The sequence below is a fragment of the Mustela lutreola genome, chromosome 5 (assembly GCF_030435805.1).
Source record: "Mustela lutreola isolate mMusLut2 chromosome 5, mMusLut2.pri, whole genome shotgun sequence".
In the NCBI taxonomy this organism is placed as follows: domain Eukaryota; kingdom Metazoa; phylum Chordata; class Mammalia; order Carnivora; family Mustelidae; genus Mustela; species Mustela lutreola.
Genome location: NC_081294.1, coordinates 93022285 through 93040098, shown reverse-complemented (window position 1 = coordinate 93040098; position 17814 = coordinate 93022285). Strand labels below are relative to the sequence as shown.

Here is a 17814-nt window from a genome sequence, read left to right as displayed (position 1 = left end):
AGCTTGTCACTGTTTGCTTTGAAAAATGAATTCAGTTTACAGATTGGTTTTGGCATGGAAGTACTACATTTTGACAATGAAGAATGATCTATGCCAGCTTCCAGTTTTATTGATAAGGAAATTGAGGTCCACAGAGTCTGAGTGACTGGTCCAGGCGCACACAAAAACCTATCAGCTGGGGAGGTAACAAATTGGTATTCTGACTCCAACCAGCATTCTTTCCACTGCTTCACATTGGCACAGCCCAATGTGATTTATGTGTGTGTGTGAGTGTGTGTGTGTGTGTGTGTGATGTGTCATGAAACTGGGTATAATACATGTCCAATGACACTTAGGCATGGACCTTTCTACTATCAAAAGGGCTTTTGCTTAAGTACAAAACTAAGTAGAATTGGGGAGGGGCTATCAACTAACATAAAATTGTACTTGAAAGCAAGAACACCACTTTTCTGCCTATGAATTTTCCCATGAAACCTTTCTATGTACAAATACAAATTTGCTTTAAGGAGCAAAATAAATATGCTTTTTAGCCTTTTTGTCTATAGTTTTCCTTGTTCTTTTTTCTTGTTTTCCTTCCTTCCTTCTTTTCTCCTTTCCTTTTTTCAGTTAGTAGTAAAGGTGATTTCTCAAGAAATCAAGCCATGTACAAACCACGTATCATAGAGCATAAATTATTATGTTCACAATGAGTTTAAGGAGATAAGTATGGAGATGAGAAATACATCTCCTGTCATCCAAACACGTTGTACCAAACATTTAAGTGGACAGGGTGTTTTCTCATAAACTACTTCACTTAATGCTCATAGAACTTTTCAAGGCAGGTAATTTAATCCTATTGTATACACAAAGAAATTGAGGATTAAAAAGGGAGAACAACTTGCCTAAGTTGAAGCTGTTACCTAGCACTGAATGGTGACTAGTGAGTGTCTGTTGCTTTTGTTAACACCCATATGGTTTCATGATCTGCAGAGTCCCCATAAGGAGGACTTCATGCCCAGAAATAGCCATTACACTAACCTCTGGCAACTTAACGAGGCCCAAGATGAGCATGTGTATCACCCTCCTCTTTCTCCAGCAACATATTGAATTCATAATGTGTATTTCTTAAAGTCCCCTCCTTCCATCAGGTTCCATAGTCTCCTGTGTGGCCTTCAGTGGGTTTAATAGAGCCTATAAGCAACTATGCTTTGATAATCTTTTCTTCATATATTTTCCATATCATTTCCCATTTTCCTACTACCTATTTCCCTGTTCTCTAAGGGCAGTTGGGTCAAGGCATTAATGACTGCTTTAATAATCTCAGATAACATGTTTATATTCTTTAAATGGTCCTTTTCCTTAATAATGAGGACTGTATCATGATGAATTTTGTGCCAAAAATAATTACTTATTGGAGAAACTATCCTTCAGGAATGGACAGCAGCCTCCATTGTTAGGGACTCCCCTGGGCTACCTGCCTCAAAAGGTGAAAGAAGAGGAATTATCAGAGTTTTAGGAAGGGCTACAAAGATCATCTCTTTCTCTCTTTTTTAATCCAATAATCCTGGGAAAAGATCATGAAATATAGCTGCCACTCTGGTGTTGCCATGAGAAATGACTATGGCAAAAAAGTGGAGTCTCACTCTTTCCCTTACAGATAATGATTAAGACAAAAATACTTTATTTTTATTCTAGCTAAAATTGTGGCATTATGAAATTGCTTTATTATATGGAAATGACAGAGGAAGTTATGGTAAGATCCTTGCACATATAGCTTGCATTGTATATCTACATTTGTATGGGATGGGAAGGTGTGATAGGCAGGAAAATGGCCCCAAAGATGTCTGTGCCTTCATCCTCTGAACCCGTGAATATGTCAGTTTCCATGGCAAAAGAGGCTTTGCATATGTGGTTGAGGTTGAAGACAGTGAGAAGGGGAGGTCATCCTGAATTATTTTGGTGGGCTCAATGTAGTCAATACATGTCTTTAAATGCAGAGGACCTTTCCTGGCTGCAGAAAACATAAGAGAGCAGGATGAGGAGGACTCAACTTCGTGGTTACTGACATTGAAAATGGAGGAATGGACATGTGCCAAGGAATGTCAGTGGTCTCTAGAAGTTGGAGAAGGCAAGGAAACAGATTTTCCCCCAGAGCCTCTAGAAATTAAGGCAGCCCAGCTGGTACCTTGGTCAAGCTCAATAATACCCATGTTGAACTTTGGCCTACAGAACTGTAAGAGAAGAATACAGGAAGAAGGTAGTTGACAAGTTAAGTAAATATTATTAATTGTTGAGTGAGGTTAAAAACAAAAGTTAACATTTTAAAAAAGATTTTATTTATCTGAGAGAGAGAAAGAGAGAATGAGAGAGATAGTGAGAATGAGAGAGAGAGAGAGAGAGAGAGAGAGAGTCAGTGGAAGGGAGGAGGGGTAGAAGTAGAAGCAGACTGCCTGCTGAGCAGGGACCCTGCTGTAGGACTCCATCCCAGGACTCTGAGATCATGACCTGACCCAAAGGCAGGCGTTTAATGGCTAAGCCACCCAGACACCTAAAAGTTAACATTTTTTATAATGCTTATTACGCACATGATGTTTTTCTAAAAATATTAAGTTTCAGGAATCTAATGTCTTTTTCTTAATGTAATTTTTCTGAACAAAAACTGAGATAGAAAGATGAATTAACTCGCTCAATGTCATATAGCTGGTTTGTGGTAGAGCTTAGATTTGAATTGAGACCATACAGCCTCAGAGGCGAGCTTCAAAATGAAGTTACGGTGTTTGTGCTCTTAACCACTGCACCAAAATTTGTTATTACTTCATCTTTGGAAGAACCAAGGTCCAAAGAAGTTTAGTTTCTTTCTCAGATTCACAGACCAGTGGAGAATGCATGACCCCTTCATTTTATTAAAAAATGCCTTTTTTTGTCTTCTCTCCTTCCCCCCTCCCTTTCTTCTTTCCTTCCCTTTTTTTTTTCTAAAAAAACAATGTAATTTGGCATTGTCTATGTTTATCTCAGGGTCAGAGAAAGAGGAACTTTTCTACTGAAAGTGTGTTCTCACGCATTTGAAAGTATGGTAGAAAAAGTCCATGATCAAATAGTGTCGGAATTTTAGCCATGTTGCATTTTCTGTTAATCAATCTTTTCCCTCAAATGAAAGAAGTAAACAGTCTTAAGTTATGTAAATAAATCATACTTTTTTATAGTTTCAGAGGTAGAATTTAATGATTCATCTGTTGCATAGAATCATCCTATTTAATACACTGGTTTTGTTTAATTTTTACGATTTTATTATTTATTTGAGAGATAGAGAAAGAGAGAGAGTGGGAGAAAGAGACGCCCAGCTGACCAGACAGCCTAATGTGGGGCTGGATTTCAGAACCCTGAGATCATGACCTGAACTAAAGGCAGATGTTTAACCAACTGAGCCACCCAGGAGCCCCAATACACTGTTTTTGAAATGCAGGTACAGCATGACATCCCTCACCTGGCATTTACTATGCAGAGACAACTTCTTATGTTTCTTTTGTGCCTGCCTCTCCCTCTGGGCACATTTTTGCATGTTGGAAATCAACTTTCTATAAAATTTAGAATCCTCTCAGTTTTTTCATGGAGTAGGCCAGCATAAACGCTTCTTGTGTGTGAATATATACTTATGAATATATACTTACTTATAAACTTATGGAGTGTATCTTTCCATGGAAGTTTGGTATTTTATCTTAAGTAACATAATTATGTAACCAGTCTCCTATTACTGTAAATAGAAGTATTTACAATAATTACTGTGAATACTCCTATTGCTAACATTTTTCTCTGATACACAAGCTAAAGGATACATGTTTGTGCAGATTTTTCTTCTATTTCAAATATAGCATCGGACTAGAGTTATAGAAGCTGAGTTATCAGATTAATGGGTTAGAACACTGTGTCACACTCCTTCCCAGGTTGGTTATATCAGTTTATGTTTACAGTCATAGGCATGGCAGTGTTCATCCTGATCTAGCTCACCAGCAGCAGTTAATTTTAAAAACTGCTATTCTACTAGGCAGAAATGTTTCATTACAAGAATTGCCCCTTAGGGAGTCTGGGTGGCTCAGTTGGTTTAGTGTCTGCCTTCAGTTCAGGTCATGATCTCAGGGTCCTGGGATCAGATCAGGCCCTACATCAGGCTCTCCACTAAATGGGGGATCTTCTTTTCCCTCTCCCTCTGTGATCTCTCTTGCTCTTGTTCTGTCTCAAATAAATACCAATCTTAAAAAAAAAAAAAAAAAAAAGATTTTCCCTTTAAATTTTTCACATCAGCGTTCTCAGTGTGAAACTGAATAATACGAAGTAATTCTCACTTGCTTTCTTGTAGGCAGCAATAGCCCTGACTTGCAGTACACTGATAAAGTGGCTGCAGAAAGATAGCATTGACTGGAGCTGAACCAGAAGCCACGCTGGCATATTTCATGAAGAAACTGAATATGGCAGAAACATAGTGCAAACTTAAGAGTCGCTCATGAACACAAGTAAAAAACATGATCAGCTTACTAACATCCTGAAAGATAGCAGAGACCGAGAATAAAATAAGTACCATCTGGAGAGTGATTTTCTCTTATATGTATTTTAGTTACCTCTGTATTTGCTTGTATTTGTTTCCTCTTGTTGCGTATGACTCAATGAATCAGGGTTATAGGTTTTCATTATAATCAAGAGGTCTGTTTATTAACTCCATGAATCTGGTTTTATTCTTGGACTATTGTTCTAGGAAATCTTCTAGTGTTGTAGTTTTCTGCTTTGTTTTGTTGTGGCAGACCCTAGAGCAGCACTGTGCTTATCTTAGAGATGTAAGATTAGCAGTTAGTAACACAGGCTCTGGAGACAGATTGGAGTTAGAAATCACAGCTCTTAACATTGACCATCCCTGTGTTCTTGGGCAAGTTATCTAACTCCTCAAAGTTTCAGTTTCCTTTATCTGGAAATTGAGATGAAAACAGGACCTGCATATGGCTGAGGGAGAATTAAATGAGGCATTGCCCACAGTAAGATTGCTTCAGGAAAGATCTGTGAATAGTTGTTTCTATCATCATTGATTCTGTTTGTACCATGAGTTATTGTTATCTCAGCTGTAAATTCTAGAAGCTCTACTCCTACTTCCATATCTTTTTAACATTCATTCATTTATCAACACACATTTATCTAGAATGAAACAGATAGACTCTGGACGCAAGGATCTTATAATCTTGTGAAGGAAGATAGATAATGAATGAACAAGCAAATAAATATATAGTATGTTGGACAGTGTTAAGTGTTGTGGAGAAAAATGAAATAGGGCAAGGAAGACATGAAGAGCCAAACATTATTCTAGGGATAACATAGGGGGAAGGTAAGTTATTATTTTTACAGAGTGATAAAATCCTCTGACAAGTGATATTTGAGTTGTCTTAAACAGAATGAGAGAGAAGAAAGAAACTTTTTATTTTTTAAAGAAAGAAACATTTTTGATGGAGGAGATGTGTCTGGAATGTTCAAGAATCAGCAAGAAAGGCTGTGTGATAGGGACAGAGTCATGAAAGGGAAGAGTAAAGGGAGAGGAGATCAAAAGGAAAGAGAGACACACCGCATAGGGCCTTACAGACCATTGCAAGGGCTTTGATTTTTACCCTTGGTGAGATGGGAAGCCTCTGGACAATTGTGAGCAGAGGAATGACCAGGCAAGGGCAGAAGTGGGATATCAAATGTGGGGGGTGGGGAGCTGTTTCAATAACCCAAGAGAAGGTAATGGCTTGGACTAGTAGAAGCAGCAGCAGTGATAGAAGATTGGTTGGAATATAAATATATGTATTTTCCAGGGCGCCTGGGTGGCTCAGTGGGTTAAGCCTCTAAGACCCTTTAGCTCGGGTCATGATCTCAGGGTCTGGGATCAAGGCCCGCATCGGGCTCTCTGCTCAGTGGGGAGCCTGTTTCCCCCTCTCTCTCTGCCTGCCTCTCTGCCTACCTGTGACCTCTCTCTCTCTTTCTCAAATAAATAAATAAAATCTTTTAAAAAAATATGTATTTTCCATATCATATTTTATGTTATATGCATATGTGACTATAATCTGTGTGTGTGTGTGGTGTGTGTGTGTGTGTGTGTGTTTATACACCAATGTGTCTGGACTCAGATACAGGAGCATTGAATCTCGTACGTGACATCAACATGATGTCAGAATGAGTATTAGCATGTAGAAAACAGATCCATTTCAAATGCTTTACAATTTTGCCATTGGCAAGGCTTATAGCATTACCTTAAATATTTTATTCTGTTCTATTTTGTGATTGACATTAGTACCTCAGAGTAAATACACACATGCAGCCAGCTCCAAATATATTGTGCCCCAGGATTTCATGAGGCTCCTTTTCTTCATTTCCAGTAACCTCATTCTATTCCTCGCCCTCCCAGATCCCCGACTTTGATGTCTCAGTCAAGACTCAGGTTCTTAAGATTGTCATTCATGCAATAAACACTTACTGACTTCTTATTGCACCAATCAAGGAGCAGTCAGTAATAATATGTGATAACCTTCCTGAGGGATTTATGGCATACTGAGGAACAAAAGATAGCAGAAGACAGTAGGATAATGATTTATAATAAATTAGCTTATAAAGGTAAACTTCCCTGATTTTCCAGTTCAAGTGCAAGTTGTCTTATGTTTTTTTGTAGCTGTTTTTTAGCTTCTAGCATAATTTGCTGAGGGAATTCACCACATTAAGTAGAAAAATGCTTCATCGTACACTCAATTTCCACTGAGGGGCCTGGAGATAGCATGGGTTGTGGGAATGACTTTTTGACAGTTCCTAGACTTTAACTACGTGCATTTGAGTGAACTTAAATAGGCTTGGATATTTAAGGTGCACAGATGGCATTACAGGCCTTGTGGTGAGGCATTTATGTGGTGTTATGAAGAACAAGTCTTGTGAGGCCCTCAGATGGGAGAGGTGCCATGAATAAGGATTGACAGGGGCTTATGGGTAGGCTAGTAAGACCCTCTCCGCTTTCATGGTTTGAGTCCCTTCATTCATCTGCTTGCCCACAGGATCTATCTCTTCTCATGTCTCTGTCCCAGGTTACAAGTAACTATGTTATTTAGTGAATCTATGTTGAACCAGCTAGTTGCTGCTCCTTCAGCCTGGAAAGCTCTTCCTCTGCAAACATACATGACATGATTTCCTTTCTCATTTTACTGAGATTTCTGCTCAACCATTATATCACCTGAAATACTTCTCTTGGTTGTCCTATCTAAAATAGGAGCCTCCCATGATTCTTCACCTTCTTCCCCTCCCCGCTTTTTAAGATGTTATTTATTTAGTGTGTGTGTGCCTGTGTGAGAGAGAGAATGTGAGCGAGAATGAGGAGGAGGGACAGAGGGAGAGAAAGAAAATCTCAAGCAAATTTCCCACTGAGTGCTGAATGTGGAGCCAATGTGGGGCTTGATCTCATGACGCTGAAATCATGACCTGAGCTGAACGAAACCAAGAGCTGCACACTCAACCAACTGTGCCACCCAGGTGCCCCATCCTTACTCTTTTTTTGTGTGTGTGTACTTATATATTTAGCTATTTTATACTACAATATAAGTCCTAGGATACCTTGAAAATTGTTTTGTTCTCTGATGTACACTCGGAGCCAGGAACGGTGTCTAGCTTAGAGTAGTGTTCACAAATGGTATTGAATAGATAGCAGGGAAATAAAAGAGGATGAGACTCATTCCCTGCCCTCAAGTGGCTTAGTAAATAATGGGAAACAAAAGTTTTTAACAATTATAGGTAATAAGAGGAATTATCAAAGTGGCTAGAAAATACTTTTCTTTTTTATTTTATTTTTAAAAAAGATTTTATTTATTTATTTGACAGAGAGAGACAGAGTGAGAGAGGGAACATAAGCAGGGGGAGAGGGAGAAGAAAGCATCCTGCCAAGCAGGGAGCTCGATGCAGGGCTTGATCCCAGGACCCTGAGATGGGATCATGACCTCAGCCGAAGGCAGATGCTTAACGACTGAGCCACCCAGGTGCCCCAATTTTCTTTTCTTAAAGATTTTTTATTTATCTTTTTGAGATAAAGAGCACAAGAGCATGACCAGGGGAAAGGGGAGGAGGGTTCGGTCAGAGGGAGAAGCAGAATTCCCAGGGAGCAAGGAGCCCAGGACCCTGAGATCATGACTGGAACCAAAGGCAGGCAACTGAGCCACCCAGCAGCCTCTAGAGTATAGTTTTAAAGTATGGCAAAAGGCATGTCTCAGTACTTGGGAGGAGCTAGAGGGGGCTGAGTGTAGAAAGATCCGCTGGGCTGTCTACCTTTTTTCCAGTTGACTTGTCCATATTGCCTGTTTCTATATTATGTTTCAGCCGTCAGAGGCTGTGTATGCTGTTTACCAACTTCTTTCAGCATTGTTCTATGCGCTGCTTGGAGAGAGAAAAACGAGTATTTTTGATGATCATAATTTATTCCAGGGAGTGTGAAGAGTAGTGTCCCAATCCTGTTGAAGATACCAGGTCTGAAAACTAAACCGTCTGAATCCTCCTCCCCTCCAGTCACCCTCAGAGTGTCAGGAACCACGCAGTCGCTGTGACAGCAGGCACACTCTCAATCTGGATTTGGGAGGAAAGGCCTGTGCATCTCCCCGGAGTCTATGCCTTCCTTTGAGCACCCACAGCAACGCCCGGGAAGAGGCCAGGTGCACTCAGTTGTTGGCAGTGCGGTGAGTGTGTCTCCAAGCAGGAAGAGAGCCAGCGTCTTTGAGTGGGTATGGGTGTAAATATTTCTCTTGGATCTGTTTCTTTAGCTATTGCTAGCCTTGGGGATCCTTTCAAGAGCCACATTCCACTTCAGAGGTCAATTTGTTGACTGACTGAAAATGCCCCTGTCACTTAGCAGATAATCTGCAGGGCATCTAGACTTTCCATGACCTGTGCTGAAGAGTTACAGGAGTCTTTCTTTAATCTTTGGTATCCACAGGAGCTTGTGTAACTCTGTAACTGGCTCAATGAAAAACTTCGAGATTATTCTCTCAATATTCTATGCAACAGATCATTTGAAGCCTGAGTCAGAAAACACTTGTTATATCCAGGCTCTGCTAATAACTGTCTTTAGAACCATAAAAGCTTTTCATTGAAGCTTTCCAGTTCTTCAAATTAATGCAATAAAACACAGTCTTTGGAATCAGCAGCTTTCAACAAATTGGAGAAATGAACCAAAACAAACATCACATTTACAACTGTAAGTGGAAAGACAATAAGTTGTGATGGGTAGAGGAATAAAACAGAGACAGGAAATTTGATACCTAGGTTTGAACTGAACACCAGCCGGCTCTGGGACCCCGATAAATCAGTTAGCTTCCAGGGGCCTGGCTTTGCATATTAATAAAATGAGAGACTTTGTCTTGGCCAGCACTGTTCAATAGAAGTTTTTGTGATGATGGAAATTTTCTAAATCTACAGTGTCCAATATGGAAGCAAATAGCCATATATGTCTATTGAATCTTTGAAGTGTGGTTAGTATAACCAAATGAGTAAGTTTTTTATTTATTCAGTATTTATAATGGATATTTGCATTATTTGGGTGCCAGTAATCTGAAACCATCCTGATTATCCAGTTCACTCTTGTGGGGAGGCAGAGCTCATCTTTCTCTGTCAAGATTAAAAGTTCTAGATACTTGCTTTTTTAGTCTCCTTTGAATTTAGAGGGTGGGCATGTGACCTAGGCTCAACCAATAGGATGTACCCATTCTAGTTTTTGAAATAGAAGCTGATTAGACAAAGAAGCAGAGCTGAGGAGAATACATTCTGGACAGGTAGTAGTCACAATATTAGGTTTCCAAGGCAATGAACATAGTTGTGGTGGGGGAATCTCTTTTTTCAGTACTGTGATGGAGCAAACTGGTGTCTTTTATTCACCAGGGCTGAACTATAACTTTAGGTAAACTATTTAGCCTCTCTAATCCTCAGGGTAAAAATCTGTAAAAATAAATACTTATTCTCTGTCTAAATGTTAAGTTTGGCAAAGAGAAAGCTTCGGGGGGGACATAAAATAATCTCCTTAAAGTTTTATTTATTTCCTTTTTGTTTATTCCTTGTTGGCGGGGCCGGAGTGGGAGGGGCCCTCCCTTTCTGGATAAGTAGTTATTTTGATCTTTCCATACAGTTTTTTTTTTTTTTTTAAATGAATTTTCCTCTATACAAAGTTCTCTAAGCATCTAGTAAATAGAGGTGCTATGGGTGCCTGGGTGGCTCAGCCAGTCAAGCATCTGACTCTTGGTTTCAACTCAGGTCCTAATCTCAGGGCTATGAGATAGTGAGATTAAGCCCCATGTTGGGCATTGTGGTTAATAGAGGTCTGCTTGAGATTCTCTCTCTCTCCATCTGCCCCTGCCCCTGCTCACTCTTGCTTTCTCTGTCTCTCTCTCTGTCAAATAAATAAATAATATATCTTTTTAAAAGATCTTAAAAAATAGAGATATTAGCTATTACTTAAAGTAAGAGCTCTTCCTAGAAAAAAATATATTGATGGTGAATTGTGATTTTGGTGTCTTTCCACTCCTTTTGTGTGTCTTCCTTTTTTTATTTGGTAACTAGGCTGTCCAACTGCTTCCAACGTCCAGTGTGCCCTACGCATCACTAGGAGCACCCTCTCTTCTCTTCCCTCTACCCCACTAATAGGTCACTGGCACAACTCCTGGGCCCTGTTCGTGGTAGGAAAATTATATACCCATTAAAACCAAGGAATTAATGGAACATTCTTTAATTAGACACTCTTCCCACACAGAAGTTTCATTTAAGCTAAAGCCTTTTTATTGAGTTTTGAGGAAGATAATTAATAGTACACAAGACCCACTGAAAAACATACACAGGGGATAAATAGGGACTAGCATATTCAATTTACTTCCCTTAAAGCTGAACTTGAGAATTTAGCCTGAATGTCATGTTAAAGTGGGTTTCCTAGGGCTTCCTCTACTCCCTGTTCCTCCGCATACCATCAAGTTCAGAGCTGGAGACCCAACTGAGTGCGGAAAGTATCAGTTTGTAGAGAATGCTTATCCAGCCAGCTGTATGGAGAACTTGTCTTTTCCTTGCCAAGAGCAGGGACGGGGAGCTCGAGGCCATATAGACATAAAGACCTTTAGCATATAACACTGCCAGATAGAAAAATAGGAATGAGTAGAAGTCATACTCTTACTGCCTCATCAAAGAGATAAACCACTTCTCACATAGGAAAAGCAACTGAGAAATGGAAAAACATCTGGATGTTTCTATACATTATATACAAGAAGTCAGAGTTTCCTCTTGTATGGACAAGCAGAAATCTGAGGCAGGAAGTGGTTTATTCCTCCTGCTTTTCTGCACCATAAAAATGAGCTTAGAAACACAGGAAACTAAGGTGCTTTTCAAGGGCAGATACAGGCTAATAAAGGCTTTCCTTATGCCATTTAGTCATATCCCCTATGTAGAAATTTCCTCTGTTTTGTGTTATTTGTCATTTTACCTAATCTCTGCTGTTCCCTTGCCTTTTAGAAAAAATCTAATCTTTCATAATTTTGTTTTGTTTTGCTTTTGCTTTTCTTCACACAACTAAAAGGGCTAGTGGAACAGGAGCTAATGCATCTAACTGTAATCAGAATATTTCACATTCACTCCTGGTTAGAATATTTACAACAGGTAGTAAGTCTTTTGAGTTCTGAAATAAATTCTTCCCTTATAGAAAAATCCTACCACAGTGCTTAGCACATAGTAGATATTGGATACTTAATAAATGAATGAATTAACCTCACCCTATTCCTTTTCCTCTCTTCTTAAAAGGTTATTTTAATTCTTAGCACTTCTTTCCAGTTTCTTGTGATCAGAATAAATATCCTCATTTTCTTTTCCCTCGCTAGTCTTTCTTTTTCCTAGGCTACTGCTTTGTTCCTGTAATGTTCCATTCTGTCTTTCTCTTCCTGTTATTTTCTCATACCATTCACACTTCCCTTTGTTTCTACCTTGTCTTTATAATTATCTAAAAATCACCTCTCTAACCATGACTTATATAACTGGACAGGAACATTATGAGATATGAAAATTGATATGAGATATTGAAACAGATAAATTATTAATTGGTCATGAGGAAGGGCCACAAATCCATCTTGGACTGCTCTGAGACAAAACTGTACCAGTATCTATTTTGGTGTCACAAATGTTTTCAATGGACTGCTGGTCTTTCTTGACTGGGCATTTACTTGAATCTAAAACTCATTCCCAAACACTGATATATACTTTGCTAGCATGTATATTTATGTGGATGTACTTATAGAATAATAGTTTGCATATTATGTCTCTCCCTATCTAAATAACTAAATTAAGAAATTCCAAATTAGGGATCCCTGGGTGGCTCAGTCATTTAAGCATCTGCTTTTGGCTCAGGTCATGACCTCAGGGTCCTGGGATCTAATCCCACATCAGGCTCTCTACTCAGTGGAGAGCCTGCTTCTCCTTCTCACTCTTCTTCTGTGCTCTCTTTATGTCTCAAATAAAGAAGTAAAATCTCAAAAAAAAAAAAAAAAAAAAAGAAAAGAAAGAAAGAAAGAAAGAAAGAAAGATAGAAAAAGAAATTCTAGGCAGTGCGCCCGGCGGTCCTGCGGATCTGTCTCTTGCTTCAACAGTGTTTGGACGGAACAGACCCAGGGACGCCCCTGCAACCAGCCAACGACCACCCTCCAACCTCTTTTCCAGTCGCACCTTTGGGAGCCATCTTCTTGGCCGCCCGCTGCCTCCGGGACCAGCCCACAGCCAATTTCGGGCTTACCTCCTGATCTTCAATCAACCATGAGCTCCCAGATTCGTCAGAATTATTCCACCGAGGTGGAGGCCGCCGTCAACCGTCTGGTCAACATGCATCTGCGGGCCTCCTACACCTACCTCTCTCTGGGCTTCTATTTCGACCGTGACGATGTGGCTCTGGAAGGTGTGGGGCACTTCTTCCGCGAGTTGGCTGAGGAGAAGCGCGAGGGTGCCGAGCGTCTCTTGAAGATGCAAAACCAGCGCGGCGGCCGCGCCCTCTTCCAGGACGTCCAGAAGCCGTCCCAAGATGAGTGGGGGAAAACCCTGGACGCCATGGAAGCTGCCCTGGTTCTGGAGAAGAGCCTGAACCAGGCTCTTCTGGATCTGCACGCCCTGGGTTCTGCCCGCACAGACCCCCATCTCTGTGACTTCCTGGAGAACCACTTCCTGGACGAGGAGGTGAAGCTCATCAAGAAGATGGGCGACCACCTGACGAACCTCCGCAGGCTGGCCGGCCCCCAGGCTGGGCTGGGCGAGTATCTCTTCGAGAGGCTCACCCTCAAGCACGACTAGGAGCTCCGGAGACCAGCAGCATCCTTTGAGGGGGCCTCGCTGACATCCGTGCCTCACCCTCTCCCTGCAGCCAGAGGCAGCTTTGTAACCACCCTGGAGCCCTCTCCCAAGCCCTGGACCAAATGGAAACAATAAAGCTTTTTGCAGCAAAAAAAAAAAAAAAAAAAAAAAAAAGAAATTCTAAATTAGCAGAAGGGATAATGCCTTTTAAATACTGAGAACAAATAGAACCCATCTTAAGACTTTGGGTAAAGTAATAAATATTAATTTGAAATAAGCAATTCAAATTATAACTTTGCAACTCCCCAATTGACAGTATTTTGAATTTTCAATGGATCTTAAGATATATGGAATATTTGCTGTCTTTTCCAGTAATTCTCCCAACCACAAAATTATTGAATTTGATTATAATCTCACCAAAGACAAAACAAATAATAAGGAAGAAATACAGTTACCTGGGGAGATGTAACTTTCTCATAAGAACTGTATGCTAGAAAATTGAAATGAAGCTTATTATTGGCAGATGAAAATTAAATTAAAAAAAACCATCACCAAATATAAGGGAAATTATTCAAAGATTGTTGATTGAGGCATCGAGCCTTAAAGAAAAGTATTAAGGAGATAAGAGGGAAGTAAGAGATAGAGATAGTGACTCATATTTAAGATCTGGTCATATGGGAATGAGAAAGAATTGAGAGATTAGATTAACCCCCAAACAAATGACAGTTTGAGAAATAGAGAGCAGGCAGAAATTCAGGGAGGTCAGGAATTGACAGAAAAGGACAGCAATGATTATCGGGGATCAGTTACTGGGTTTTAGGAGCAGAACTGTGTCTATTTTAGTCTCATAACGACTGGGGAATCATTCAAGAAACCAAAGGAAAGACTAATGTAATAGGAAGAATAGTATAGCCAGGGTTTGGCTGGCAGGAATAAGAGGACAGCCTAGTCAGGCTCAAAAACAATGTTAGAGCAGAAGGAGAAGTGAGGATGCTTGGCTTTTGATTCTCTAAGCTACAGTCTTCAAGGTCCTGTCCTGTGGCCAGGGACAGAATTAGTTTTGGGGTGGGGGGGGGGTGAGAGATAATTCTTTTCCTAGTATGGATTTTGATTTTTTGCCCCGTGACTTGATTCTCAATTACTGGGAAAAGGTTCCTATTACAAAAAATGAAAGGCAAAAATTTCAATGACATTAAATTTATTCACCTTTTATTTACTGACAGGCACCATTGGCAGGGATGAAGAAAAAAAAAAGAGTTCAGTGAAACACATGAGTATAGTTGATAATAGAAACACAGATGGAGACCTACTCAGTGCACTTGCTATTCAAGAATCTGTTGGTCTTCCCTCTATTGAATATTAGATATTACATAGTTCATGGATATTAGATACATCATTAGCTGCAAAATATATCATAGCTATAAGGTATATAATACATATTAGATATTATGTTAGTTTATATTACTGCAGCTTAAAACAACAGACATGTATTATTTCACTTAATAAACTTAGCCTACAGTTACAGCTTACAAATTAGTTTTAAATGAAGAACATTTATTATTTCAGTTTCTGTGGGTGGGGTGTGCAGGAGCAGCTTAGTTGTATGGTGCTAGCTTAGGGTGTCCCATGAGGGTGCAGTCAAGATGTCAGTTGAGGTATCACTATCTGAAGGCTCAGCCATGGCAGGAGGATGTGTTTCTAAGATGACTTCCCCACCTGACTGTTGGGAGAAGGTTCAGTCCCTTGACACATGGACCTCTCCACAGAGTTGCTTGTGTGTCCTCTTGGCATGACAACCGGCTTCCCCCGGCATGAAGGATCCGAGAGAGGGGGAGGAAAGAGCCATATGCCTTTTGTTACACAGTTTTGGAGGTTGCACACTTTTACTTCCACTACTCCCTATATCATAAACCACTAAGAATGATTTTCATTCAAGGGAAGAGAAATTAAGCTCCCTTTCCAAGGAGAATCAAAGAATTTGTTGATGTTTAAAAATCATTATGAATATATTTAGTTTTGGGCCAAAACTAAATATAGAATTGGTCATTCTCCCCATTTTTTAAGAATTGTCACTGCAGCTGTATTCTGGTCCTATAAGGCCACAGTCCATGATTTAATAATCATGAACAATTTTGTTGCCTCCATGAAATGACTTTGTTTAGGCTGCTGGGAAATATGCCAAGAAGGTAATGATCTTTTCTCCCTTCTCCTCTCTCCCTATCCGTTCTCCCCACTCTCTTTCTTTCTCCTGTAAGCCCCCTTTTCCCTGCAGCCTCTACAGCAGAAGGTACATATTTGGACTGACGGATAGCGTATTTACGCAGATGTGGGTAGTCATGCACTTCTGTGACAGTTGACTTTTGGGTAATTAGCTATAACCTGTAGCACGACTACCTATAAAACTTAGAGAGAAACCAGTGAGCATCTGGTTTCTTCACAGGCAGCACATTGCCCTTTGCAGTTACACTCATCCTAGCCTTGATGGTACACTTTTATATTCTAAATGTGTGACTTTCTGTTTTATCTTATAGTGACTGAGCTTGGATCATTTCCCCATTTTTACAGAATATTTTTTTTTCATTTGTGCCATTACATTCTCATTCATTTATAGTGAATTAGATTAAAAAAGTCTTAAATATAATATTTTACCTTTCCTAATCATTGCTGTTGGTTGACAATGTGTTACTCTGCCCTGAACTATGTTCCCCCAAATTTCATTAAACCCACATGTGACTGAATTTGGAGATAGAGTCTGTGTGGAGGTGATAAGGTTTAAATGAGGTCAGAAGGGTGGGGCTGTAATTTTTTTGTGAAGACGAAGAAATACCAGGGCTCGCTTGCTCTGTGCCATATGAGGACAGAGTGACAGGCTGGTCATCTGAAATCCAAGGAGAGACCTCTCATCAGACACTGGCCCTGGAGTCACCTTGATCTTGGACTTCTAGGAAGAGTGAGAAATAAATTTCAGTTGTTGAAGCCACCCACCCTGTCATATGTTGTTATGGCAGCCCAAGCAGATCAGTACAAGTGTTATCCATTTCTGTCCCCTTCCTCCCCCACAGATTGCCCTTTTCCAGGGAGGGGTGGCAACATGTTCTTGCTTTCATTTCATAAAGTGTTCTTTTCTGTATATGGTTGTATAGCTATGCTATTTTTAAAAGTCCTTACTGTGAAAAAGAAAAGATAAAAAAGGATAAAAAATATCTTTCCTTTCCCCTTCTTGCAAATGTTGTTACTAACTTATGAAACCCTGCCATCTATAAAAGATTGGACAAGTACACAGAGCTTTCTGGATTTCCATGCGGGGGATTTTTTTTTTTTTTTTTTAAGTTTTAGAAATTCAGTGCTATCACTTTATAGGGTATTAAAAACCTAATAAATAATCTTGTCATGTTTTTCAAGTCTTACATTATGATATTATATTCTTAAATTTGTATGAAATTAGCCTCCGGAAATAGCCCTGGAAACTTTCTAGTGAAATGTGGATCCCTAGAAAGATTTCTAGCTCAGTACATCTTCATATTCTATGAATTCATTCACTTTAGAGATTTTAACTGACTTTATGTCCAGTCAAGCAGACTGAAAAGTAAATTCCCTAGAGGATGAGAAGATAAGCAAGAGACTGGGAGAAAATATTTGCAAAGATATAAGTGATAAAGGTCTATTTTCCAAAATATACAAAGAAATTTTAAGACTCAATAGTAAGAAAACAACCTGATTACATAATGGGCCAAAGAACTTATAAAGATATTCCATCAAAGAAGATACACAAGGGATGCCTGGGTGGCTTAGTGGGTCATGCTACTGCCTTTGACCCAGGTCCTGATCTTGGAGTCCTGCAATAGAGTCAGGCTTCCTGCTCAGCGGGGAGTCTGTTTCTCCCTCTGACCCTCCCCCCTCTCATGCTCTCTCTCTCTCAAATAAGTAAAATCTTTAACAAAAAGAAGAAGAAGAAGAAGAAGATACACAGATAGAAATAAGCATATGAAAAACACCTCCAATCTTAAGTCATCAGAGAAATGCAAATGAAATAACAATGAGATAGCTTCACACATCTATTACAATGGCCAAAATCCAGAATACTGACCAAATCCTGGTGAGGATATGGAGCAACATGAGTGCTGGTGGGAGTGCAAGATTGTACAGCCACTTTGAAAGACAGCTGGGCAGTTTCTAACAAAACTAAATATACCCTTATCATACAATTCAGCAATTTCACTCTGGTATTTACCAAAAGGAGTTGAAAACTTATGTCTACAAAAAAACCTGCACACAAATGTTTCCAACAGTTTTATTTGTAGTTGCCCAAACCTGGAAGTACATTATGTACTGGAAGTACATTATCCAAGCTGCCCTTCAGTAGGTGAATGAATGTATAAACTGTGGTCCATCTGGACAATGGACTATTACTCAGCACTCAGATGAGCTATCAAGTCATGCAAAGACATGAACTTTAAATGTATATTACCCAGGCAGAGAGGCCAATCTGAAAAG

At 39.8% G+C, this 17814-nt stretch overlaps 1 protein-coding gene across 1 annotated transcript; it reads left to right on the top strand.

Moving 5' to 3' along the window:
• Nucleotides 1-12576: 12576 nt before the first annotated feature.
• Nucleotides 12577-13498, top strand: LOC131832278 (ferritin light chain). Its single transcript, XM_059175082.1, has one exon. It carries the CDS (start codon nt 12793-12795, stop codon nt 13318-13320), a length of 528 nt encoding a protein of 175 aa, XP_059031065.1. The 5' UTR covers nt 12577-12792; the 3' UTR covers nt 13321-13498.
• The last annotated feature ends 4316 nt before the right edge of the window (nt 13499-17814 follow it).